At 58.0% G+C, this 25,152-nt stretch overlaps 1 protein-coding gene and 1 long non-coding RNA gene across 4 annotated transcripts; one reads left to right on the top strand and one right to left on the bottom strand.

Annotated features, from left to right (window-relative positions):
* Window positions 1-319: 319 nt before the first annotated feature.
* Window positions 320-25,003, top strand: RADIL (Rap associating with DIL domain). 3 transcript variants are annotated; one of them, XM_064389809.1, is made up of 15 exons: window positions 320-462; window positions 7,207-7,750; window positions 13,304-13,611; window positions 14,621-15,268; window positions 15,429-15,466; window positions 16,454-16,614; window positions 17,338-17,450; window positions 18,269-18,506; window positions 18,967-19,139; window positions 19,414-19,564; window positions 19,863-20,053; window positions 20,877-21,246; window positions 21,332-21,471; window positions 22,161-22,300; window positions 22,757-25,003. In XM_064389809.1, the coding sequence occupies exons 2-15, from the start codon at window positions 7,216-7,218 to the stop codon at window positions 22,860-22,862; spliced, it is 3,312 nt and encodes a 1,103-aa protein (XP_064245879.1). In that variant the 5' UTR covers window positions 320-462; window positions 7,207-7,215; the 3' UTR covers window positions 22,863-25,003. The 3 variants fall into 3 exon arrangements, with proteins under 3 accessions (XP_064245879.1, XP_064245878.1, XP_064245877.1); XM_064389808.1 differs by lacking the exon at window positions 320-462 and adding an exon at window positions 3,878-4,237 and having other exon boundaries at window positions 14,621-15,262; XM_064389807.1 differs by lacking the exon at window positions 320-462 and adding an exon at window positions 3,879-4,237.
* On the bottom strand, window positions 7,717-10,089 carry LOC135281178 (uncharacterized). The gene is made up of 3 exons (XR_010347907.1): window positions 9,866-10,089; window positions 9,665-9,782; window positions 7,717-9,581 (listed from the first exon to the last, which is right to left on the bottom strand). It is a non-coding gene; the product is annotated as an uncharacterized LOC135281178 (long non-coding RNA).
* Window positions 25,004-25,152: the final 149 nt, after the last annotated feature.

The following is a 25,152-nucleotide window of genomic DNA, read 5'->3' as shown; positions in this document are numbered from 1 at the left end:
ACAGACCCTTTCCCAAACCCCGACCCCTCCCCACATCCTGACCCTCTCCCAATCCCGACCCTCTCTCAATCTCGACCCTTCCCCAGTCCCGACCCTTCACCAGAACAGACCCTTCCCCACATGCTGACCCTTCCCCAAATCCCGACCCTCTCCCTTTCCCGACCCTCTCCCTTTCCCGGCGCGGTGCCGCGGGCGGTGCGGGTGCAGTTGCCGGTGCCGGCCTCGCGGGGGCGCCGCAGCCGCGGTCGCTCCGCCCCGGCGGGACGGGCCCGGCCCGAGCTCCCCGCGCAGCCCCGGCGGCTCCGGGCGGCTCCGGGAGCTCCGGGCGGCTCCGGGAGCTCCGGCGGCTCTGGGGGCACCAACGGCTCCGGGCGGCTCTGGGGGCACCGGCGGCTCCGGCGGCTCCGGGAGCTCCGGGCGCTGCCGCCGCCGGGGTCGCTCCGAGCCTGCCCCGCTCCGACGGTGAGTACCGGGCTCGGGGGGCTCGGGCGGACCCTGCCCCAGGGACCCCCCGTTTTTTGGGGGGCACATCCCCGCTGTTGCGTCCCGGGCACCCTCGCTGCGCCGGGCGGGAGCGTTGGTTCCTCGTCCCCTGGGAGGCGGGAGGAGCGCGGCGCTCGGGGCTTGTCCGGTTGCCGTGGGAGACCCGCGGAGCCGCACCGGGCACGGCAGCGCCCCAGGGTCCCCGTCCCATGGGAGCCTTCCCCGCGCTGCCCGTCCCTGCGGCTCCGTGTCCCATCGCGCCTCCCTTGGGATCGTCCCCGTTCCACCCCCCCTGGGCTCCTTCTCCCCACTGGACTCTGCTTGCAGTCCGTGTCCCCGTTCCGTATCCCGCAGGATCCGTCTCCCCCCTGCACGCTCCTTGGGGTCCCTCTCCCAGTCGCACGCCCCTTGGGCTTCCTCTGCCCCTTGCGCGCTCCCTGGGATCCCTCTCCCCATTCCATACCCCTCGGGATCCTTGTCCATTTGGGATCCCCCTGCTGTCCCACCCCCGCCGTTTCACCTGTGTTCAGTGCCTGCGGCCGCGGTGGCATCCCGGGCTGGCAGGGAGGTGCTGAGGTGACCTGTGTCCCTGTGGGGCTGGAGCAGTTTCATGCTGAGTTGTAACTTTAGCAGAGAAAACTCAGGGGAGTTCGCTACTTGCTTGGGAAGTGCTTATTTTCAGCGCTCTCCAGGACCAGTTAATTATCGCTGGGAAAAAAAAAAATATTGCTAAGATCTTATAATTAGGCAGCCTACGGAGACCGTGGAGCTCGGGAGGCAGCAGAAAGCAAATGCTTTTTGTGCAGGGATTCTGGGGTGTGTGAATAGACTGCCTGGGCAGAGGGCTGGCATTTGCACTGGTGGATTACAGGAGAGCTGGTGCACGTTGGCGGCTCAAAAGACCCTGCAAAATAATTACAGGAGGAAAAAAGCACCAAGGAAAGGAAACCTGCTTAAAGGACTCCTGCTGTCCTTGTGGAATCAGGAGTGTAACAACGTGTGTGGAGCGATAGGTGCCTTTGGGACAGGCTGTTGGTGTGTGCGGGACCGCGGCTGCTTTTCCATCCTGTGCGAGCAGCCCCGGGCTCCTGCAGGGTGCCCGCTGCTAATAATAACGTGGTAAGGCGTTTACCCGCCCTGATCCGGCTAAAGACGGCACCGAGGCAGCCATGGACATCACCAGGCTCCGGTCTGCCCCTGGATTAGATGGATAAAAGTCGCACGAGGAAAGACTCCGAGGCTCCATCCCGAAGGGAAGGGAGCGGGAGCTCCGGTCCGAGCGGAGGGGTTTGGGTTTGGCAGCCTCGGCTCTGGGACAGGACCTGCAGAGGGGCAGGATTTGGAGCCGAGGAGAGCACGTCAAAGCTACCAGGGCGTTCTCATTTCCTTTGCTCTCCGAGTTCTAATTTGTTCCACATTGCAGCGCTCCCTCCGCTTGCAGCATCCAGGCTGCGGTCATTGCCGTTAGTCCGAGCTGCCGCTCCAGTGGTTTCCATTAAAAAAACCCCAAAAAACAAACAAAACAAAACAAAAAAAGGCGAAAAAAAAGAAAAGAAAAAATTTCAAACAAAGATCTGAGGAAACAGCTTTTCTGGTTCCTGTTCTGGGGTGGCTGTAGCTGAAATCTCACCACCCATCCGTGTGCTGGGATGAGCCCCGGGGACATTCCAGATGATTAAAAAGTGCTTTAATAGTGTTGTGGCTCTTCCCAAAAGGGAATAAGATGACCTGGTAGCTACAGGTTGATTGGCTTGATAGCATCCCCCCAGGGAGGAGAGGGAGAGACCTGGCTCGGGCTTGAATTGATTAAAGACTTCAACACCAGGAATAAATTCTTGCCATCCAACGTGGCTGTATGGAAAATAACTCCTGGCAAGTAGAAATGATTTCAGTCTCCAACATGAGAGGTGACTCTCTGGCTGTAATACACTTCTGAGAAGCAGTTGAGTTATGGGAGGTGATATTCTTGTAAAAATCTGCACTTTCCAGTATTAAAAAAGTCAATCCAGTCCAGTATTTAGAGCTGACATTGCACAGTGTCAAGAAAGCTGGTATTAAATAAACGTGATCCATTTCCAGGGCAGTTATCAGGGAGATTATCACTGCTGGGCACTGCTAGCTGGTAACGTGGACTTGGTGTTTTTATCACTAATCTGGAAGAAAGGAGATGGAAATGATTTCTGGAAAAACCTGGATCTGACCCAGAGCAGCTGAGTGTTAATGGTTTATACAAATCTGGGTGGCAAGCTGAGTGAGAGAAAGGCATCCTAACTGGAACAGAGTGGAACATGGAAATCTTTTACACCCAAAAATAATAACTGTGGCTCTGCGTGGTTTCCTGTCCCTAATCTGGATGGTAAATTTTCAGCTGGAGCTGCCTGCAGATGCTGGGAGAGGCAGCACAGGGGCTCACCAGGCAGCAGTCTGTCCCCATTTCTGCACTGGAGAATTGAAAATTTTCAGGATAATGTGAAGTTTGGCTCTGGGGAAAAAAAGAAAATAGCAGTTATTTGCATTTCTGGTCAGAACCAAATCTGGGGTTATGGCAGCCAAATCCAAACTTTCCTTCTCAGCAGAGGAGATGTGGAGTCCAAGGGGAAGGGACTAAGGGGCTGCAGAAAGGGTCTTACAGGTGGAGAGGAGGGGGCCATCCAGTGAGTCCACTCATAAATCAATCAAGGAGGAAAGAGGAGGGCTTGGCAAAAGCACCTAAATACTCTTGCAGAGGAGAAAATACATGGTAGCCAAAAGCTTGTTGGTTGAGCAGAGAAAAGATGGCAAGAATCAATATCTGGCAGCTGAGGGCAGACACACTGGAAATAAGGCAGAAATATTTTACCAGGAGGAGTAAATCATTGGAAGAAAGGTGGAGCAGCAGAGGTGGGGGCAGCACCTCTTTGCCTTTTGCATCACGACCTGCAGAGTTTCTCCCACAGCCCCCAGGCTGGGCCAGCAAGAGGGACTGGATGGAACCACACCGAGGCCCTGATTAGGTGATTTAATTAGAGGATGATGCATTTATCTTTAATCACTGTGGAGCCACGGAAAAGAGTAGCTCTTGTGCCCTGATGGCTGTCCCCAAGGAACACCCGTGACATCCCTGGTGGCACTTGGCAGGTGCCTCTTTTAGCTTTGTCTCTGGCCACCAGTGCTTGTGTTCTCACAGATCTGTGGTGGGAAGGTGAGGGCACAGTGCTTGGTGGCTCTTCTTGATGCCCAGCAAAACAGACTGAGGTTCAGGAAAACAAATCTCAGTGACCATCCCAGCATGCTGCGGCTGCTGGGGGAAGGAGCTGGTCCAGGGCTTGCTTGTCCACCTGTGGGCCAGAGGATGCCCAGCCTGGCATCCTTGGACACGTGTGCTTAGGAAAGGGAAAAAGGTCAGGGGGCTGTTGCTGGTTCCATCTCCTCCCCTTCTCCTTTCCTTTCTTTTCCTCCTGCTTCCTCTCCTTCCTCCTGCTGTTCTCTCCTGGTCTCCCATGCGATGGGGTAGGTGCTGTTGGTTATAGGGGGCACAGATGTGGTTCAGAACCCCACATGCAAACTTCAGGACCGTGTTGCAGAACCTCTGAGCCTTCCACACCCACCATCCTGCGAGCAGCTGATGTCCGTGAGCAGCCCAGGACCTCTCCTCCTCTTCCTCTCTCAGAAACGCGACAGACGCCTGCCCAGGATGATGCACAGCGAAGGGCAAAGATTGTTTTGAGAAGGAGGATGAATGGAAGGGAAAAAGGCACGTGAGAAGGATGGCAAGGTAGGGTCTGAGCACTGGGTGGGGGCCCTGGGAAGGAGCTGCTCACCCATTCCAGGAGCAGGAACCTCAGGCCTGCAGGGAAGTCCCTGGAGGTTGCAGAGTCACTCGTGGTGGTGGAAGGACACGTGGTGGCCACATGAATACCATGGGCATTTGTCACAGCTCTGCAGAGCTCAGACAGAGCTGGCTGTGGAAAATAGCTGGTTTTGGTGTGGTCAGGCACTGCTGTGAAGAGGTGAAGGATCCCTGACACAGATCTCACTGGGAGGCAGTCCCAGGCTTTTGACTAATCCGTGCGTACCCGTTAGAGAGAGAACATCCTTGAGTGCTGGAGAGAGGGACCCTTGGGAAGGCCTGGATCATGCTGCAGGCCTGTGTCCTTCCAGGGAACTGGCCTGCAGTGAGAAAAGGGCTCAGCTGGGCTGGGGATGTCCAGGAGCACATGTCCCACTGAGCTGCTGGGAGGTGTGACACTCTTGCTGGCTTCTCCCGGGCAGCTGGACACAGCTGGAGCATCCCCGCTCCTGCAGCAGGGCTCAGCAGGATTGCACGTACCAGAGAGATTTCCTCTTGTACCAGAGAGAGATTTCCTCCTCCTGCCAGGAGAGATTTCCTCCTGGGGGCAGATGCCGGTGCCCAGCGTGCCTGAGCGCAGGATGTGGGAGGAGCCCAGTTCATTAGCATCTTATCCTGTTCATTAGAGTGCTCAGGGCAATTAAGACCAGGTGAGTTCTGCTGTCTCCAGGAGAATGTGATTTCTCAGGTCACTCAGGCTGGTGCCTGGTAAAATCACCTGTGCTGCTCTAGATGCTGAAAATTGGGGTGACACCTCTCCCTGACCCAGGTTCTGATTTTTTCCCCGGTGAAACGTCTTTGCCCTGAACTCTGTAGGAGCTGCATTTTATAGAAAGAGCAGAAAAATAGCTGAGCTATAAATAACACATTCAGTCAGGGACCTGCAAGAAGCAAGGATGGTGTCTCTGTGATGTGGGCTTGGAGGAATGATTTTGCCACCAGCAGATGGTGAAAGGTTTCCCTTTGTGCTGGAGGTAGCTCAGGGTGGAGGAGATTAAATCCGTGAAACCAGTGATTTGATGACAAAGTCTTGTCTTTTGCATCCTTGATGACAAGGTCCTGTAGGGACTCTGGGGCAGTTTTCCTTCTGGCCCATGCTAATGAGGGCTGGCAGGGCCGTGCTGGAGGCCTGGGGCAGCTGTTCCTGAAGCTGTCTGCCAGTGCCCTGACCTGCTCCCCAGGTCGGGGCTGCCGCGGCACTCTCAGAGATGGCACACAGCAGACATCAAGGGATGTCCCCAGGGATGTCCCCAGCAGGAACAGCAGCTCTGGGCTCAGCTGGAGAGGGAGGAGCAGCAGTGTGGGGGGAGCCCACAACCCCATCCCTGCCTCAGTTTCCCCACTTGCAAGGTGGGAGCGGGAGCAGCTTTGCCTGAGCCCAGCGAGTTGGGGTGAAGTTCTGGGGCAGTGTAAAACTCAAGGTGCTCAGCCCTGCTGTCCTGCCAGGACTCCTGCCCTTCAGCACACCAGGAGTCAGTTTTGGAACCTGCAGCCTGGGGAGAAGGACAAACCCCAGCATTTTCACAGTCCTGGTAGGGCTGGGAAAGGGATGCAGCAGCGTTGCAGGATTTCACAGCTCCCAGCCACATCCTTGGCGCCTGCTGCCTCAGTTTCCCCATCTGCAGCACTCCCTGTGTCTGGCTGTGGGATGGGGGATGCACATCCTGCAGCAACCCTCCACGCACGGCTGGGAGCTGGTTTCTGGGTTAGAAGGTGACCTCTTCCATCAGCAGCAGGGACGCTCTTTTTTCCTGAATTAGATGGTGGTTTGGAGGCTGTCCAGGCCCGACATCACTCTGCTGATAGCGCTGAGTCTGCTCTGGAGCGTGGCTGTGCCCGAGCCAGTCTGGCTGCAGCTGTGGGAGCTGCTGGCACCTCACGTGTGCCCAGCCAGGAACACCTGGGTCACCCAGCTTCCCACCTCATCTGCTGCATCCAGCTGTGGATGGCACATTTTGGGGCTCCTCTGTGTGTGCATGGGGTCCCTGCACGTTAAAGATCTGGGAGAGGGAGTTCCCAGTTCTGTCCCAACCAGGAATGCTCAGATTGTCTTTGCAGACCTCCCCTGCCAGCAGGGCACAGTGTGGCTGTGGGTCACCAGGTGCTGGTGCAACCAGGGTGGGATTTCAAAGCCATCTGCAGGTGGGGACAGTGGCATCAGGCAGGAGTGCTACCCACCTAAATCCTGAAGTGATTTGTGGTTCCTGGTCCACTCCAGGGGATTGAGGAGCACTGGGAGCTGCCACAGGGCCTTGGTCACATCTCCTCCAGTCCCTGCCCTCTCGGGGCTGCCCTGAGCAGCTCTGCCCTGGGCTAACGTGACAAGGGCAGCCGTGTCAGCGATGCCACCCTGGGCCTGAACGTCCTCCACAAACAAGCAACAGCCAAGAGATTTGCCGGAGTCAGGACATTTTTAGAAAGGCTAATTAGTGCCCATTTTCACCCAGTGCCTCTCGCTGGGAAAAAGCATTTAGCAGTCACCTCAGAGTGAGTGAATTTGCACTTGAGCTTTCCGTTTCACCTCTAAAAAATGGGATTGCTCCGTAAACTCGTTAGTAGAAGTAACTCCTGATGCCTTGGCTGCTGACCAGGGTGGGCCCCGCCAAGTCCCGCTGGGCTCTGCTCTCCTCCCACTGCATTTTGCCTGGGTAAGAGGGACCTTGATGGAGGAATATGGGGCCTCTCCAGGCTGTGTTTTCAGGGACAAATCCATCCAGGGGTAACCGTGCTGGAGCCAAGGAACTTGGCTAAGCTTTTCCACTGGTGTTTTGGGTCACACGAGGGAAATGGCCCAACCTTGGAGGTGACAGAGGCTCCTCCGTGGCTGTCTCTCCCCTGCTGCACACCCAGCCTCCAAACCGCTCACCTTCCCCTCCTTGCTCTTCCCTGCCCAGCTGTGCTTCATGACGAGCTCCCGCACCATGTTTTATGGGCCGTCCTCCACCATGGCTCCGCCGTCCAAGAACCGGCTGAAGCGCCAGGGCCGCCTCTTCTCCCAGGTGCTGTACCGCACCCTGAGCTACAAGGACCGCGGCTCAGCCCCCGCCGAGGACGACCCGGCCGAGCTCTCCACCCAGCTCTCAGCCCCCGGCATCCTGAAAATCTTCGGGGGCAACATCTGCGCGGGCACCAACTACAAGAGCGTGCTGGTGACGGGCAGCTCGGGCGCGCGGGAGCTGGTGAAGGAGGCCCTGGAGCGCTACGGGCTGAGCCAGCTCAGCGCCGCGCAGTACGCGCTCTGCGACGTCATCGGCCGCTTCCAGGGCCCCGAGAAGCAGTGGCAGACAGAGGGGCTCAGGGTCCTGGGCGACCACGAGAAGCCGCTGCTCATCCAGGACCTCTGGAAGCCCAGGGAGGGCTTCTCGCGCCGGCTGGAGCTGCGCAGGAGGGCGGAGGTGGAGGAGATGGCGGCCAGGGATGTGGACACCACCACCGCAGGTCAGAGCTGGCTGTGGGGCAGGGACAGGGGGTGGGATGCGCCCCCAGAAGCCCTTCCACACCTGGTTTGGGTGGGAGGGTGGTCACATTTTAGCTATGAGGCTGAGGCAGGACTCAGCACTCTCTTGCATCACTTTTGTATCTGTCACCTCAAATATTTACCCCAGCCGGTTTAAGGGTTAATAACAAACCCTGCCCATGGCTGGGGAGCAGCAGGCAAGAGCATCTGTGCTTCCTGCTCTTCCCATCAGTGAACCAGCAGCGTGGCATCCTCAGCTTTGTGCCTGCTCCCCCTGCATCCCCATCTCCCTCTGGGCATCCCCCAGGCCTGACACCCCAGGCAAATCTGCAGGAGCAATTAAGGAAAATGAAAAGCTAATGAAGAGAGAGCAATGTAGGGCAGGAGAGCCCCTGCAGCGGTGCCTGATGGAGGCCAGGGCTGGCAGGAGGAGATAAGTGCATCATTAGGAACCAGCAGGTTAATAAGTGACCCCAGCAGCAGTAATGAAGCTTTCCTCCTCCCACCCTCAGATAAAAAAGCCCTGTGAGGATGAGGGCAGAAAGGTTTAAAATCAGATTTTTACTTGCACAATGTGCTTGCTGGGTCAGACCTGCTGACAGAGGGGTCTGGACCAGGCTCCAGAGGTGTCAGACACTGGGTTTTGCTGGGATGGGCCCCCAGCAGTTCCTCACCCCTGTAGGAAAGGGCTGTTACTGTCAGAACTAAAGTGGTGGTGTTTAGTTATTTACTAAATTTATAATCTAGTAAATAACTAAATTACCCTGTGTGCTTGGCTAAGAAGAGCCAAGCTTCTGCCCCACCAGCAGCAGAACAGACGGTCCAACCTGTCCCATGCCAGGGGGGACACAGCTCCTCTCCCACCCATCCTAAGAAAAGCTGGAAAGAACCCTGGCACACAGTGAGGGAATCCAGGCATGGGCATTCTGGAGGAGAGCAGAGGCAGCTGGAGCTGCCCAGCTGCAGTTTTCAATTGGGATTTCACCTGGTACTTGAGGAGACAGGGCTACCTCCCTGCTCACCCTGTGCAGTCTGTGGCTGCTCAGGGAGGGGATGCACAGCTGCTCCCAGCTCACTGCACAGGGGACACAGAGAGAGGTGGCTCCTGCCAGAGCCTGGGCCAGGGAGGTGGATGCTCTGCCCTTCTCTTCAGCTCCTCCTCCAGCCAGATCAGAGAGATGTGAAGCACTTTGGGAGAGCAGCAGCTCTGAAAACAGCTTCTGTGGAATGGAGGGAAGGGCAAGGGCCGAGTGGGGGTGCAGCACTCATGGCAGCTCCCTGCCAGAGCCCAAGGTCACATCCACTCAGCCTCAAATCCTCCCCCTGGGATGCAGAAAGCAACTTCCCTCTCCCTGTCCTGGATCTGGGTGGGCTGGAGCTGTGGGAGTGCCAGGCTCCCCCACAGGCAGGGGAAGCAGCAGGGTCTGGGTGCCCAGCACAGGAGCAGCCTGGAGCTGGCATCCTTTGGTCATTTCCCATGGAGGAGCAGCTCCTGATGGCATACTGTGCTCTGGATCTGGAAATAAGCCCGTTATGCTTTCGTTATCACTTCATTTGTTTCAGCACTCCTGGGTGGAGCTGTGGAAATTCCCCATTTTTTAACCTTTGGGCATTTTCCGTAGCTGACCAAGCTCTTCCAAGACAGAAGCTACACCCACAGTCAGGCTGTCTGCTCTGCAGGCTACACAGCCCATAGCTGCCTTACCTGGTAAAATCTCACTCCTGCAGCCCTTTCTTTTGGTGGCACCAGGGGCTCTGTCACCAGTCTCACCCTGTGCTGCTGGGACCATCCTTTCCCAGCTCATCTGCAAACTGCCAGGAATGAGTGTGAGTGATGCAGCCTGTGACCCAGCACCCCAAAAAGTCACAAAACTCCTGGTGTAGGGGGTACTGACCGTGAGTGCCCTCCAGCAGGGTCACCCTTGTCACCAGGCTCAGGCTGGCAGAGGTCCCCTTGCTGAGCAGCAGCTGCCTGCCCAGGGTGGTGAGGCACTGGCATGGAAAACACGACATCTGTGCAAAAATAAAGGGACTTCAGGCTTGCAGCTCCCTCAGAGAAAAGCAGAGGGATGCTCAAATCATCCCCAGGGCAATACCTGCAGGCTCTTCCCTGTCCCTGGAACAGCAGGACTGGGACCACTGGGGTCATGCGGGTGCATCACTGGGGGAAAGGCTCCACATCCATCCATGACCTGTTAGCAAATAGCTTAAGACTTTTATCTGCTCAGTTACCCATTATCCTAATTAGTTTATTAGCTGCTTCCCACTGGGGAGGACAGTGCTGGCTCCTCATGCCACTAATTAGCAGCACAGGTAGAGCCTCTCTGCAGTAACGAGGCAGCTCCTCTCTCCCTGCTCCTTTAGGGGGGCACAGAGGCAGCAGTCATGGAAATGTAGGGAAAACACCCACAAACAAGGGTGCTGGAGGGAGGTGCAGCCCTTGGCATCTCAGTGGCATTCATTTTCCAAAATATCCCCATTTTGTGCCAGGTCCTGTGCTCCTGTGCTCCTAACTGGAGCTTTCCCAAGAGGCTGGAGGCTAAACTGCACACGCAGCTCCAGAAACTTGGGATTTAAGCCTATTATTCTAAAAGATGCTCTGGCAAGTGCCTTTGAGGATGTGGCTTTGATATACCTTAGCACACTGCATCCAGGGAAGATTCCCTGCAGAGTCTGCAGAGCAATTACATTAGGAAGGACTGGCCTGATCTGAGTTCCTCCTGGGTACATTCAAAGCATTTCTCCTTTCCTGGGGCCCATGGAGTTATTTGTTGATTTATTTCTCAGCCAGGAAAAGTGAACCTCTTTCCTCAGCTGAAAAAGAGGCAGATCCCAGGCACCACGACTAAAAGTTTTTCCCCTGGGTTGCAGGATGGGTTTGGAGGCAGCAGCTTGGTGGGGTCTGGTGGATGCTGCCCAAGGGGTGCCCAGCTCTCCCTAAGGATGAGATCCAGCCCTGTGTTAGGATCTGATTAGTGAGAGATGCCTCTACCAGAACTGAGGTGCAAACGAGACAAATGCTGAAGTAAACAATACAGATTTTATTAGCAATCATTGTGAGGTAGAGAGAGAGAAGAGGGGGGAGAGAGGCAGAGCTCTTTTCTTGGGCTGTGGTTTCTTGGGCTGGTGGTTGTGAATCTCCCCCTGCCAGAATTGCCTCTTTCCCAGTCAGAGCTGATTCAGCACAGTTGCTGAGTTGCTTCCATCAGTTTCTTCCTTATCTTGGGAGTTCTGCCAAGTGTCCTTGTGGCCTGTAAATTCTGTATTCTTTGTGCCCACTATCAGTGGTACATCCTTTTTCCCAAGCCTTTTTAACCCCCTAGGCCCGAGATCATTGGAGCTTGTCCAGCCCTAAACTTGAACAAGGCCTAACACCCCAACAGCAGTACCTCCTTTCTGCAGTCCAAGTCCTGGCTATCCAGGGAGGAATGAAACATTTGGGGATGCTCTTGAACTCCTGACATGCTGTTCCCATCCCAGTCTCCATGTGGATTCAGCAGCCACTGGCTCTGCCCATGTCTCACTGCCCTGGAGATGTTCAGGCTGAGGTTTGGGTGGGATAACCTGCACACGCTTGGGAGGACAAAACAGTACCAAAGGATGAAAAAAACCTAACCCAGTTTTATGGAGGGACTTTGTTATGCTCAGGAAAGGAGCTGTGTTTATCTTTCCAGCACAGCCCCGGGGTTAGTGGGAGCCTGTGACGGGGGCTCTATCGGCCATGAAAAAGCAGCTTTTTCCTACACAAAATAAATATAGAAGCTTCCTTTCCCCTCGATAAGGGGCTGGTGAGGGCCTGTCTCTGCAGGCAGTGGGACCCCAGCTCCAGCAGCAGCTGCTCCCCAGGATCTGCCCCCACTCCTCCCTGCTCCCACAGCCTGCTCTGGGATCTGCATTGTCCCAGCTGTCCTTCATCCCTCTGGCCCATTTCCATGGTGTGGGTTGGGGACAGGGCTCCTGGGGGGAGCTGAGGTGTCCTGCAGACACCTTTGGGGTGGCCTTTGGCATTCCCAGCAGCGTGTTTTGTGTGGGCTGTGGTTCTCCCTGGATGTCACATCCATGCCGTGGCCGATTGCCTTTTTAAGAAGGACACAGGGCACAGGACTGCTTGGGGTGGCCTGACTGGCCTTGCCCTAATCCCAAGGCATGTAAACAGCAGGGGCTATTTTCTCCCTGTCCCACCCCCCTCCCCATCCCCATCTCTTTGATTTTCCCAGCAAAGGAGCGCTCCACTTAAAACAAACAAACAAAAAATGTATTTCAGAACCAGCAGCCCATTCCTCACCAAATAAGGCAGATGATTTTTTTCTTTTTTTTTTTTTTTTTTGGTCTGAGATTGTGAGTGTCCCTTTAAGCAGCCCTGGGCACACCAGGCTCTCTGCTTTGCCGTCCCCAAATCCCGCTGGCTGTCCCCAAACCTCGCTGTCCAAAGGCTGCTCCCTGCTCGGCCGAGCCAGGAGCAGGGCTCTGCCTCTGGCTCTGCACCGACAACACTGCACTGCTGCTCCTGCAAGCAAATCCTCTAGGGTTTTTTCCCTCTCTTCGTCCTCCCCGAATGCCAGTGAGCTGCTCCCAGGAGGCTGCCGGGCTGAGGTACGAGCATCACCCTCGGACACACAGCTTCCTCTTCTCCTGCAGAGCTGCAGCCATGCTGGCAGCACGGAGGGACCCCCCGGGACCCCCCGGCTCTGGGGGTGCCCTGTGAGGGGCTGCCTTGGCAGCTCGGCCAGGCCTGTTCATTCACTCCGGCTCTGTTTGTCTCACGGACAGACAGCTCTGCCCGAATTGATGCTTGGGAGAAGTTAATTACGGCTTGTTCCTGCTGCAGCCGGGCTCCACTGCAGCTCCCATGCCTGGCTGATGCTCCGGGGAATTGGGGGGGGGTCCCTGCGGTTCCCACTTGCTGCTGGCGACCGAGTGCTGAAGGGCTGAAAGCCGAACCCGGGCTCTTTTTTTTTCTTTTTAGCAAAGACTGAGTGGAATTTCTTTTTAGCAGGCATTTCCTCTCCCCCCAGCCCTGCAGCGTGGCCGGGGCGGATGGGGGATAGTGGGACAGGCTGCTCTGCGTTCAGTGAGGTTTGGGGGGGACACTGGGACAGGCTGCTCTGCATTCAGTGAGGTTTGGGGGGGATACTGGGACAGGCTGCTCTGCATTCAGTGAGGTTTGGGGGGGATACTGGGACAGGCTGCTCTCCGTTCAGTGAGGTTTGGGGGGGACACTGGGACAGGCTGCTCTCCATTCAGTGAGGTTTGGGGGCCAGGGGAGGGCAGGGACGCCCCCGTTTTAGCAGTGGCATTAGGACACTAAACTCCCCTCGCCGATGTCACCTTTCAGGGAGGGCAAAGGAGCGGGGACACCAGGGCAGGCTGGGTGCGCAGCGCCGGGAGGGCTCCGGCTGCTCCATCCCCGCTGCAGCATCCCTCAGCATCCCTCAGCATCCCTCCAGCCGCGGGGCGCTGCGGCGGCGCGGGGGTGCTCCGGGGAGGGGGCTGCAGGGGCTGAACGCCGCTCTGTCTCCCCCCCATCCCCGCAGGCATCAACGCCCAGGCGCGGAAGCTGCAGCGGCACCGGGCGCGGGGGGCCCGGCGGGCGGCGGGGGCTGAGCGGCGCGGGCCGCCCCCGGCCCTGCGGCGCAGCCTGAGCGAAACCAGCCTGGGGAGCCCGGCACGGCGGGCAGGGAGCGGGGCCGGGGCCGGCAGCGGGGCCCGGCTCCAGCGGCACTGCTCCACCCTGCCCGGCAGCCCGGCGGCGGCGCGGAGCGGCGGCGGCAGCAGCAGCATGCGGTACTCCCTCTACCAGTCCCCGCACCTCCTGCTCCTGCAGGGCTACAGCCAGCAGCATGTAAGCACCGCGCCGCCTCCTGCGCACCCCCGGCACCCCCCGCTTCCCTGCCACCCCCCGAGCCCCCGGAGCGGGGCTGCTTGCATGGCCGGAGCTGCTGGGAGCCAGGGAGGTGGTGGTGGTGGTGGTGAGGGTGAGCATCCTTTAGGGAACGGGCTTGGGACTTGCAGCCTTGTCCTCGAGTCTGTGCCCGGCTTGTCCCCAAGTGCGGGGATCACGGAGGCAGGAGCCGTGACCCCCTGCAGTGCCCCGGAGGGATGCAAGGCGATCCCAGAGCAGCATCCCTGCCCCGGCCCAAGGGAGCGCTGGTTCTGCGGGTGGTGGCTGAGCTGCCCCGTCCCCTGTGCCCCGTCCGGCTGCTTCCTCAGTGGCTCAAGGAGAGCAGTGCGTCTGCGGGAGGCACTCGGAGACCCGCGAAGGACAGGGTCGGCTCTTGCAGTTAATGGCTACTTCGTGCCCGTTGAGTGTCGAGCTGTTCCAAGTTTTTGGCAGGGTGACACCGGCACTGCAGCCATCCCGTTAGTGCTGCTGGGGGAAACTGAGGCACGGGCTGGTCCCCTGAGCTGCCTTGGGGTGTGCGGGCAGGCTGCAGGAAGGGCAGGGCCAGGGGTGGATGCTCTGCCTGGGGTCCCACTGTCGCCTCGGGCAGGGGGTGCAGGCATCGCTGCAGTCTGGGGGGAGAAGGTGGGAAGGAAAAGCAGCTCCAGGAGGGATGAGGGTGAGAGGTGGATGGAGGGCTCCCCTTCTGTCCAAAGCAGCCCCATTTACTGCATGCCCAAAGTCACTGTACCCATTCATTGCCGTGCCCAGGCAGGGATCGCTGCTGTCCTGCTTGGCAGCGAGGAGAGTAGAAAAACGAAATGTTTTTGCCATGCAAAGGTGCATGGGGGACAGCTGGGGACAGCGAGGGGACAGCTGGGGACAGCGGGAGGCTGCAGCATCACTGCACGGCGGGGAGGAGGGTCCCTTCTCCCCCTCCCCGGTTCATGCTGCGTCTCTCGCTTGGCAGGACAGCTTGGTTTACCTGCTGAACCGCGAGCAGCACACGGTGGGCCAGAGGACGCAGGCGAGCAAGCCCAGCATCAGCCTGTCCGCCCCCGACATCCTGCCCCTGCACTGCACCATCAGGAAGCTCCGACCTTCCCGGCACCGCTCGGAGGAGAAGCTGGTGCTGGAGCCCATCGCCGGCGCTGGCATCTCTGTCAACTTCGCCGAGGTGGCCCGGACGGTGGTGCTGCGGCACGGGGACCTGCTGTCCCTCGGCCTCTACTACCTGCTGCTCTACAAGGACCCCATGAAGGCGCAGCCGCTGCCGGCGCAGACCCTGCTGAGGCTGCGGGCCCTGCGCCCCGAGGCTCCCCAGGTGTGCGGGGCGTGCGGCAGCCTGCTGAAGGACAAGGACAAAAAGCGGGGCCCGTCGCCCGCCGGCGGCCCCAGGACGCCCCGCAGGAAGCTGCAGCTGGAGTTCGAGCCGGCGGCCGAGGATGTGCTCCTGCGACGCATCATGAGCCTCATCGAGCCCGGCGGGGACGACCACAAGCTGACGCCTGCCTTCCTGCTCTGCCTCTGCATCCAGCACTCGGCCACCAACTTTGAGCCGGGAGACTTCGGGCAGCTGCTGCTCAAAGCGGCCAAAATGATCCAGAGGACGGTGTGGGTCAGTCGGTGGTGGGACGGGGTGTTTGTGGGGTGGGGGTGCTGCTCAAGCCCTCCCTGGGGGCTCCTCAGCCTGTGGCAGTGAGTGCTGATGGGGGTGATGCTCGTGCCACCCCATCCCACGGGTTTTCACTCTGCTTTCCCCTTCTCTCCCTGCCCAGGAGCGGACGCGGGAGCTGGCTGAAAAGCAATCCCAGCAGTAAGTGTGACCCTCCTTGTCTTACCTCAGAAAATGGGGAGAATTCAAGCTGGTTCTTCCTCCACGAGTGAGGGAAGTCCGTGGCTGTCAGCCAGTGGTGCATGATGAGTTTTCCTGCTGAATCCCACTCATTCTGCTCTCTGGTCCTTTAACCACATGCCTGCACAGAACGTGTGGGTTTGGAAAAGCTCAGGAGGGAACAGGACCTGCAGCAGCTCTGGGTTTTTCTCTGATCCAAGACCTGGCCAAGGCTCTGCCTGTGGCTTCACCCCTGGGTGACACAGTAGGAATGTTCCTTAAGAGTGAGCCTGACCTTCCTCAGGCTGGAGACTCCTCAGTGGAGCTGAGATGGTGCTGGCATTGCATCCAGGGGTGGTGGCACAGGGTGTCCCAGTGCTGGGAGCACCATTCTGGGACAATCACAGTGGTGCAAGGAGTCTTGCCAGCCATGTCCAAAACCCCATCTCTAAACCAGTATCTGGAGAAACTGTTGGTGCTTGCTGTGAGCTCTTCTCTAGGATAAATTTCAAAGATGTTTCTCAGGCCCCTCCTATAGCAGGAAAAAGCAGTTGAGAAATTTCCCAGGTGCTTTTTGTTTTATTTTTGAACAGCCCAGGGCAGGTGAGCTGGGTTTAACTGTCCAGGGCTGGCAGGAGCAGCACATACCTCTAGGGTAGGGCTGCTCTTCAGCTGTGAATATTTAATGCAGTTCATCTGTATTAGGGGAAGTCTCCCCCAGAGGTGGCACCCCACAAAGGCCAGGTGGCCTTGGTCACCCTGATCCCCACAGAGTCCCCTTTGCCACTCCACAGAGCAGAAACCACTGAATTTTTCCTTGTAAAGGGTCTTTCTAAGGGGAGTGCTGGGCTTGGGGGTGTGGGGATGTGAAAGCCCTCTGGCATTGCCCCAGGCTGGCTGTTTTCTCCCCAAAAGCCTGAGTGGGGATGCTGAAGAGCAGCAGGTGTAACACCTGCTGTGTCTCCCCAGCCAGGACCCTGCCTCCCTGTCCCGCTTCACCATCACAGACCTTCTCCCAGACCTGCAGCACATCATCTTCTGGATGGCCAATGCCATCGAGATCCTCTACTTTGTCCAGCAGAAATCACCCACCTACATCCAGAGCATGGAGGAAGAGCTGGACATCAAAGGTGAGTCTGGATGCAGCATTCTGCTTGTTTTCCCAGCTGGAGCAGCTCTGCTCTGTTAATCCTGTCACAGGTGGTGGTCAGTGCCCTCGAGGTGCTCCATTAACCCTCCATAATCCTCATCAGCAGGGACATCTCTGTGCTGTGGGGAAATCTGTGGGAGGAGCAGCCTCACATCCTGCCCTGGTGCTGCCCAGCTCCAGAGCCAGGTTTTGTTGTGTTCACACCCACAAGTATCCCCTGCCACCACAGCAGCTTGTGGTTAATGCCCTGGGGGAGCTTTCTTCACCCTGGATTTGCAGGTAGCCCTGCAGAACTGCTCACTGGTGAGCCTGTGTTAATGCCAGCTAAAGGAAAAAAAATATAGAAAGGTATTAAACCAGCCTCAGAAACTTTCTGGTCTATGCAAAAAGTTAAAATGTTCTGAGGCCAGGCAGGAGCTGCCAGCAGTGATGGGAGCTGTGGGGGATGCAGGTGGGAGCTCCCCCAGGCCACAGGAGCCTCTTTGCCCTGTTGAGGGATTCCGTGGGGATGATACAAACCTGGGAGTTCTAATAACCCACACCCTGGGAGTTTGGGGATGATACAAACCTGGAAATTCTAATAACCCACACCCTGGGAGTTTGGGGATGATACAAACCTGGAAATTCTAATAACCCACACCCTGGGAGTTTGGGGGCCTTGCTGCTGCAGGTTTGCTCCCCCATCCTCCTCTCCTCCCTGTAGGCTCCAAGGAGTCTCTGTTCTCCTCGACCATCACGGCCAGCGAGGAGGCGATGACGGTGCTGGAGGAGGTGATCATGTACACCTTCCAGCAGTGTGTCTACTACATCTCCAAGGTACAGCAGCACACGGGGCCAGCACGAGCATCCCCAGGGCTGGGCAGGAGGGTTTTTTTAAAGCTTTCACTCCTTGGCAGTTGCACCACGCTGAGGTGTTTTCCTTCGGGCTGAAGTTCCCCGATTTTTGGTCGCAGCCCAGGAAAAGTATTGAATTACTGCGGCGTGTTTCCTGGTCTGCAGTGCAGCGGCTCGGGGGAGGTGTTTGGGGAGGGCTGCCTGGCTCGGGCCAGCACAGCATAATGGTGTGATTCAGGGCGTGATGGAAAGGGGCCCCTGGGCCGCTGGGCTGCGAGCGGCGGGGAACAGAGCGGGCAGTGTGAGGCACAGAAAGGCTGCCCTGTGCAGGACTGGCCACCAGCACATGGGGACACGGAGCAGCGCCTTCCTCCCCTGTGCCCTCCTCCCCTGCGCCCTCCTCTTCCCTTTCCCCTGGAAGAAGTGAGTGCAAGGCACTGCTCTCCCATTTAAGCAATATGGAAAATCATCCCCATCGACCCTGAATTTTCTTTCACCCTCGTGCCCAGGTGATTGGTTGCTGCCCTGGTTCACATCAGGTTTTGCAGATTTTGGCTGGTGTCACACACCATCTCTTCCAGCTGCTGAAAGTGACCAACATGTTAATTTTTATAATTTTTTAAACTTTTGCACAACACTGGAGCCCATGGAGGCAGGGGGTGAATAGGAGCAGCCCCTTGCTGGTTCAGCACTGGCAGGGTTTTCTTGGCTTGAGGAGGTGAAGGAAAGGCTTGGCTGGTGCAAAAATAGAAAAACCCCAACAAACTGAGTCTGCTGTGGACTTGGTGCTCTCCCTGCAGTGTCTGTACGTGGCTCTGCCTGCCCTGCTGGAGTGCAACCCCTTCCAGAGTGAGTGCCGGGAGGGCTGGCGGGGGACCCCGTCCCTGCCCGAGGAGCTCCGCAGGGTCGTGCTCATCTACCAGGCTGTGCTGGACCTGCTCCACCAGTACGAAGTGCACCCCGAGATCACCTCCCAGATGTTTGCCTACCTCTTCTTCTTCTCCAACACCCTGCTCTTCAACCAGCTCCTGGATAAGGGTCAGTGCTCCTTGAACTGGGTAACACATAGGGGACTGAGTTGTTGGGATGCCCTCCAGTCCATCCCAGTGCTGCCTAAAGGGGTACAGGAAGGAGGGGGCTGGAGATGGGCAGGTCTCAGCATTGCTACAGGCAGGCCAAGCACAGACCCAGCTGCTGGCTCCTGGGTCCCCATTCCCAGGAGAGGCTAAACCCCACAAGGATCCCCTCCCCATTCCATTGCCCCTTTGAGCCTGAGCAGAGGAGGCTGAGGGTAGTTAATAGGGCCAACTCATTAATGAACTACAGCAGCCTGAGGTGCTCATTAGCCCTCATTAACGCAGCTGCCCCCTTGTAAGTGCCAGGCAAGGCCCAGCCACCACCAGGAATTACAGCCACAGGATATTGGGGACATTAAGCCGGGGCAGGGGGACAGAGGGGCTGTTCCCTGATGTGGCTGATGGATGCTTTGCTTCCTCAGGCTCCTCTCTGGGCTGCTACCACTGGTCTCAGGGGGTGAAGCTGCGGGCCAGCGTGCGGCTGCTCCTGGAATGGCTGCACGGCGCCGGCTTGGAGCAGCTCGCCCAGCAGTTCTTCGCCAAACTGGCCAGCGTGGCCAACCTGCTGGCCATGCCCGGCTCCCAGCTGGTGCAGGTGAGGGGTGCCCAGCCCAGGGCTCGTGGCATTGGGATAGGCATGGGCAGGAGAGCACCTGCTCAGTGTCTGGGGGGTCCCTACACTGATGTGTGCCTTTTGCAACCTGCCACCAGCTGCCCTGTCCCAGGGTCTGTGGGTGGGCAGTACCCAGGAGAGGATGTTCTCTCCATCTTGCCCGACCTCTCCCTCCAGTGCCCCTTGCAAGCTCCTGCTCCCCAGAGGCAGCAGTGTCTCACCTGTGCCATGTGCCTGCTGCTGTGTCCTCACACAGATGAGCTGGCCATCCCTGCGAGCCGAGTTCCCAGCGCTGAGCCCCGCGCAGCTGCACCGGGTGCTGAGCCAGTGCCAGGCAGTGATGGACGTGGGCTGCATCTCAGCGTGGCAGCCCAGTGAGGAGGAGAGCCCGGCCACCTTCCAGCCTGGTGAGTCCTGCTCAGCCTGCTCCAGTCACATACAAACCAAACAGGTCATTCCCTTCATTCCTGAGTGTCCTGTAGTACCTTCAGCAATTGGTAATAACCATAGCCCCAAAATTCAGATATTGCAAAGGATGCAAAGTGCAGGGGGCTTTTTCTGCTGTCCCAAGTGAGGGATGCTGCTGGCTCAAGCTCACTAAATCCTGATCCCAGCTGGGAGACTGCACATGGCTGAGAGCTGGGAGGCAGAAGCGGGGTGCAGCCTGAGCCAGTGTTAACCTCCATCCATCCCTCTGCCTTTCAGATGAGGTGCTGGAGTCCTTTGACAACCACCCACCCATCATCCTACCCAGCGGGGGCTTCAAAGTGGACCTGGAGGTGGAGACGTTGGACGACAACATCTACAGACACCTCCTGTACATCCGCCACTTCCTCTGGAGCCTGCAGAGCAGGAGCCCCCACACCAGCGAGGGGCCGGGCTCAGCGCTCCCAAAGGTAGCCTGTATCCCATGGGGGCGTTGTTCCCCTCCTGGCTGGGCAGGAGGGTCTTGGGTCCCTCTGCAGACCCCCCCCAAGGCCAGTGCCAAGGGCTTGCTGCCCTTGCCTGCAGCCTGGAGCTGTGGCAGTGCCCTCATGGAGAGCTTCTGGAAGGATTAGTGCTGCTAATCCCCCAGCATGGGGGGCACGGGAAGCTGAGCTGGAAGGACAGAATCTTCCCAGCAATCTCGTTAGGGAGGGAGGGGAGATGTCTGTGGGCAGTGCTCCCCTTCTCCCTGTGTGTTCCCTGTCCTCTCTGAGCTGCACCCTGCCCGTCCCCAGCAGCCAGGCTTGCACAGAAGTGCTAATTAGCTAATGCCTGTAAAGCACAGGGAGGGTGAAACGTGCTGTGGGTGCTAAGCTCAGCTGCCATGTGGAGGGTGTCCCTCCAGCAGGTCCCCTGCTCCTCTCCCATCCTGTCCCCATTCCCTGCAGCACTCACAGGCACTGCTGCCTCCTCCTGTCACCCTGGGGCCACATTGCCCAGCCCTCGTGGCACAGGAGGAGCTGTGCCACCCCAGTGTCCCCTTCCAGTGGGATCCCCCAGCAGGGACATGACCAGGAGTCCCTTCCTGGCTGGCTGTAAACACCCCCAGCACGGCCCTGGCCACCAAACTGGGCTGTGGGAGCTGTGCTGGGAAGCCAGGACAAGCGTGGCAGCATCTGAATTGTCAATGCTTTGGATGCATCTGGCAGCCAGGAAAGCAACAGGGTGGTGGGCTCCAGGTGGGGAGTGAAAAGCACACGCAGGGGGTCCCATAGCATTTTCCTCCTTCTTAAGAAAGAGGCATGCCCGACGCCGGAGGTGCTGGAGGTGAGCGAGGGCCGTGCCCAGGAGGATTTTTGCTCCCTGGGGGGCTGTGCCGAGCCCGAGGGGAACCCCCAGCTCTGCCTGGCCACCAGCTCCTGCCCCTGCGAGCCCCCCACCGGCGAGCCCCAGCTCCAGGAGAAGCTCCAGCAGCTGCAGCTGGGCAGGAGCCCGGTCCCCAAGGGTGGCACGGCGCCCCCAGACCCCTCCTGCCTGCTGACACCACCCACCACCCCCCTGAACTTCGACTCCGGGAGCCCGGAGTCACCGCAGGGCAGCGGCAAAGGGCTGCAGGACGCGCGGAGGAACGGGATGAGCGGCACCAAAGGCAGCACCCCCGAAGGTACCGAGGGCTGGCGCTGCCCCGGGGCTCTGAGGCTGGGCTGGGGCAGTGCCAGAGCTGTAAGCTGCTCTCTGCTCTCTGCCAGGCTGCTCGCCCACCCCCTATGACTACCCCACGCCGGAGTCTTCCAGCCGCAGCTCCGCCACCGACGACTTCTGCTACGTCTTCGTGGTGGAGCTGGAGAGGGGACCCATCGGGCTGGGGATGGGGCTGATCGATGGCGTGGTGAGTTCTCAGCTTGTGCCCTCACACTAAAAAAAGGGCTGATGGTGTCCCACGGGAGCTAGGCTGTTTCTCCTGGGGTCAAGGAGGCACAGAGGGATCTCTCAGTGAATCTCTACTCGTAGGTCACTGTGCTGTGCAGCTGGTGAGAGAAAACAGGCTCAGCTCTCTTGTGGAAAGAAAATGACTCAGCCGAGGTCTTTCCTCCACCCTTCAGTGGTGGCAGGAGAAGCAGAGAGGAGCAGGGAGGCTCGCAGGGTGTCAAAACAGCTCCTCCTTTGCATAAGGAGGAATGTGGCATTGTGGGGTGGATCATTCTTTTAAATGGCCTTTCACAGCTGTGCTGTTGGTCAGTAGGAAACAGAGCATCACCGAGCCCTGGGACAGCCTGAGCAGAGCTTCCATCCCAACACGGCTGCAGGCTAACGATGCTTTGCTCTTAATTAAATTGAACAAGAGCAGGTTGCCCCCACCTCTGCTTTCTGTGTATAAACTGATATAAAACCAAAGGATCATATTTCCTTCCTGTTACTGTTAGCACCACCCCCATCATGTTCCCAAGCATCTCCAAGGTCCCACTTGCAAGCACACTTGGTTGTGAGCCCCGGGGGAGAATTACCCTGCCTGGGGAGCCTTTTGGGAGCACAAATGTTTGTGTCCCTTTTTTTCTGACTGCCTTCCCCTGCCAACAGCACACCCCTCTCTGCTCCCCGGGGATCTACATCCGCACGCTGATCGAGGACAGCCCCGCGGCCGCCGACGGCAGGCTCTCCATCGGGGACCGCATCCTGGCTGTCAACGGCACCAGCCTCATCGGGGCAGACTACCAGAGGTGAGCCTCGCCTCGGCACAGCGCCTGGGCTGGCACAGCACTGGAGGGGGTACTGTCAGCTCCAGGTTTCTGGCTGTTTTGCTCTCAGAGTTGCCAGCGCTGCAGTGCTGAGATGCTGTGGTACCAGCGGGCTGCAGGGAGAGGAGTGAGCTGCACAGGACACTAGAGAGGGGGGAAGGCTGTGGGTTTGGAAAAGGGATTATGGAGCAAAAAACTGGGGAGCATAAATGGGAAATAAATGAGAGCTCCAGAGGTGAGTCTCAGCAATGCAGAGCTGCTGCAGCCCCAACCCACCCCAGGTTTCCTCTCAAAGGTGGTGGGATGAGACAGCTCAGGTGCATGATTGGGCAAAGGGGGGTGTTTTGTGAATGTCTGTGACCTGGCAGGCTCCTGAGGGGCTGCCAGCCCTGAGGGGCTGCCAGAACTCACCTCTGTCCCCCTTGCTGCTCCCTGCAGTGCTGTGGACCTCATCCGCTCCGGGGGGAAAAAGCTGCGGTTTCTGGTTGCCAAGTCGGACATTGAAATAGCCAAAAAGATCAGTTCCAGCTCCTCTTCCTCTTAGTCCTTGTGGTACAAGGATCCTGCAGCAACTTGTGGCTACAGCTCTGGTTAAGGCTGACCTCAGGGAGCCTGGAGTGCAAGAGGGAGGACCAGGACTCCACAACAGCCCTCGATGTGCTTTTGGACACTTTGCCCCTGCACTGCAGCAGATGAAGGGACCTGCAAGGATGGTGCACGCTTCTCCCACTGCACTGCCTGGGAGCATCATTCCTGATCCATTGCTCAGCCTCATCTTATACTCAGTGTCATCCTTCTCAGGAGCTTTCCTGTTCCTTTGTCCCCTCTGGCAGGGGGAAGGAAGGGAATGCTCCCACCATGAGGACTTGTAGGCAGGCTCCTCTGTTCCTCTAGGCTGGCAGCCCTGTGTGATATTTTATGCTGACAGGCAGAAGGCTTGAAAGACCTTTGGGTTTTGAAGAGAACATGTGAGGCAGACCTGGCTTCACTGTGGCAGTGGCCACCTGAGGTGCTGGCACATCAGGCTGGAGAAGTGTGCCCAACTCTGGGGGTGGTGAAGGCAGCACAAGCACCAGGAGTGGGATCCCACACAGGAGGGGTTAATCCCCTGGTGCCATACACTCGCTCAGGTGCCTCTTGGCTGCTGGGCTACAGCCCTGCCTCAGGATGGGATGCAGCTACAGCAGAGGGCTGACACCACCAGCAGTTCCTGAGTCCCAGGGACAGCTCCCTGCAGAGGAGGACCCCCTTGCTCTTGCTCTGCAGATTTACTGCCCAGCTCTGGCACCACGATCCTGGCTGAAGGCCACCAGGACTGAAGGCAAAATGTTCCCACAGAGGATTGGAGCCACCAGGAATTTGAGTGAGCCCAGCAGCACTCGGCACTGCCACCAGCCCAGGCAGACAAATGACAGCTCAACACCATGTCCTGCTCCTGCTCCAGCTTTGCCAGCCTGTTTCATGCCCTGCTCGGAGCATCTCCCGGGTGTGTGCTGCTGAAATACCGACGGGTGGTGATGGACAGCAGAAACTCCCTTTGGGAGGACACACGAATATCCCAGGAACTGCTCTGCTGTCTGCTGCCGACCCCGCTGCCAGCTCAGCCGAGGGTTCAGCTCCATCGTGTGGCTGCCCGGGCCCCTGCACGCCCGGCCTCCTCCCTCCAATTTTAGCACCATTAACGGGATAAACCCGACCTGATTTCCACATATAGACAGATACTGAGACCTAGTTTAGCTGAACCCTATTAAAACAGCCTGCAGCAAAGCCCTCCATCACACCCTGCACGGTCCAGGCTCTGGCAGGGGATCACATACTCACATGGCATCTCACAACAACAGTGCTCTGAGGATTGTGATGCTAAAACAGGGCTGGCTTTAATTACACCTCACTGCTGCAGTTTTGGTTCCTGTGCTTAGTCTTGCACGTCGCGGGAGTGAGATGTCAGAACACTCCATGCAAGGGAAATGCTCCACTACTGGATTTCAACGCTGCCTGGCCTGCTTTTCCAGGCAAGATGGACCAGGCACCTTCTCTGAGACACGAGTGCCTTGCTGCTCTGCTGGGCCACGCTCACAGCCCTGCCCTGGGGTGCTGCCCCAGCAGGGACTGGGAGCAGTGCATCCTCCTGCCACTGACTCAGCTCTACCAGGCAGGTGAGCAAAGACTCAGGGCTCCTGGTGATTCACTTCACTTTCAGTCAACAAGGTATGCTGGCCTGTCATCCTCCACAGAACTTGAAATGGGCTGCCTAAAGCCTCTGGGCAAACTGCATGCACTCCTTACTCCGCTCTGCCCCGGAGCCAGGGCTTGGGGTGAGGCTTGGTTTGCACTAGACAGTGCTGGGGCTGCATCCTGGCACGTTCCAGCAGTACCAGTGCAACCCACTGAGCACCCCTGGAGCTGGAAAACAGCCCCAGAGCTGTGTGTCGCTCACAGTGCAGTCAGGTGTTGAAACAGACTGTAAATAAACCCTGCTATTTGCTAGTGTGCATGAGGGCTGGCTTCTCCCAGGAGGAGCAGTGGGATGGACTGACTTCCCTGTGTGTTAATATGTACAGCTGAGATGTGTACAAAGCTCTGGTGCAGATTCTGAGCACAGCATGGCGCCTGTCGGACACGGTGGATGTTAAGAAATGCTCTGTGTCAACAATAAACTGGATCAATAAACCTCTCCAAGCCCTGCTCTGGCAGCTGTCTCTTGGATCTCTCCGTGTTCACTCCAGTGGTGAGACACAAGTGCAGTGAGGGCTCCCAGATGTGATGGAGCCAGTCCTGCTTCCTCCACCTCACACAGCTCACAGCCCAATCTGCTGCAAAGTGAGGCAAGAGAA

Source organism: Passer domesticus, chromosome 15, assembly GCF_036417665.1.
Source record: "Passer domesticus isolate bPasDom1 chromosome 15, bPasDom1.hap1, whole genome shotgun sequence".
NCBI lineage: Eukaryota > Metazoa > Chordata > Aves > Passeriformes > Passeridae > Passer > Passer domesticus.
This window is presented reverse-complemented; position numbering and strand designations above follow the sequence as displayed.

Coding starts and splice junctions, on each gene's coding strand:
- RADIL (XM_064389807.1), top strand. CDS start 4,202: ATGGAAGGGAAAAAGGCACGTGAGAAGGATGGCAAG. Junction 19,140..19,413: donor CCGGCTCCCAGCTGGTGCAG/GTGAGGGGTGCC, acceptor GTCCTCACACAG/ATGAGCTGGCCATCCCTGCG. Junction 21,247..21,331: donor CAAAGGCAGCACCCCCGAAG/GTACCGAGGGCT, acceptor GCTCTCTGCCAG/GCTGCTCGCCCACCCCCTAT.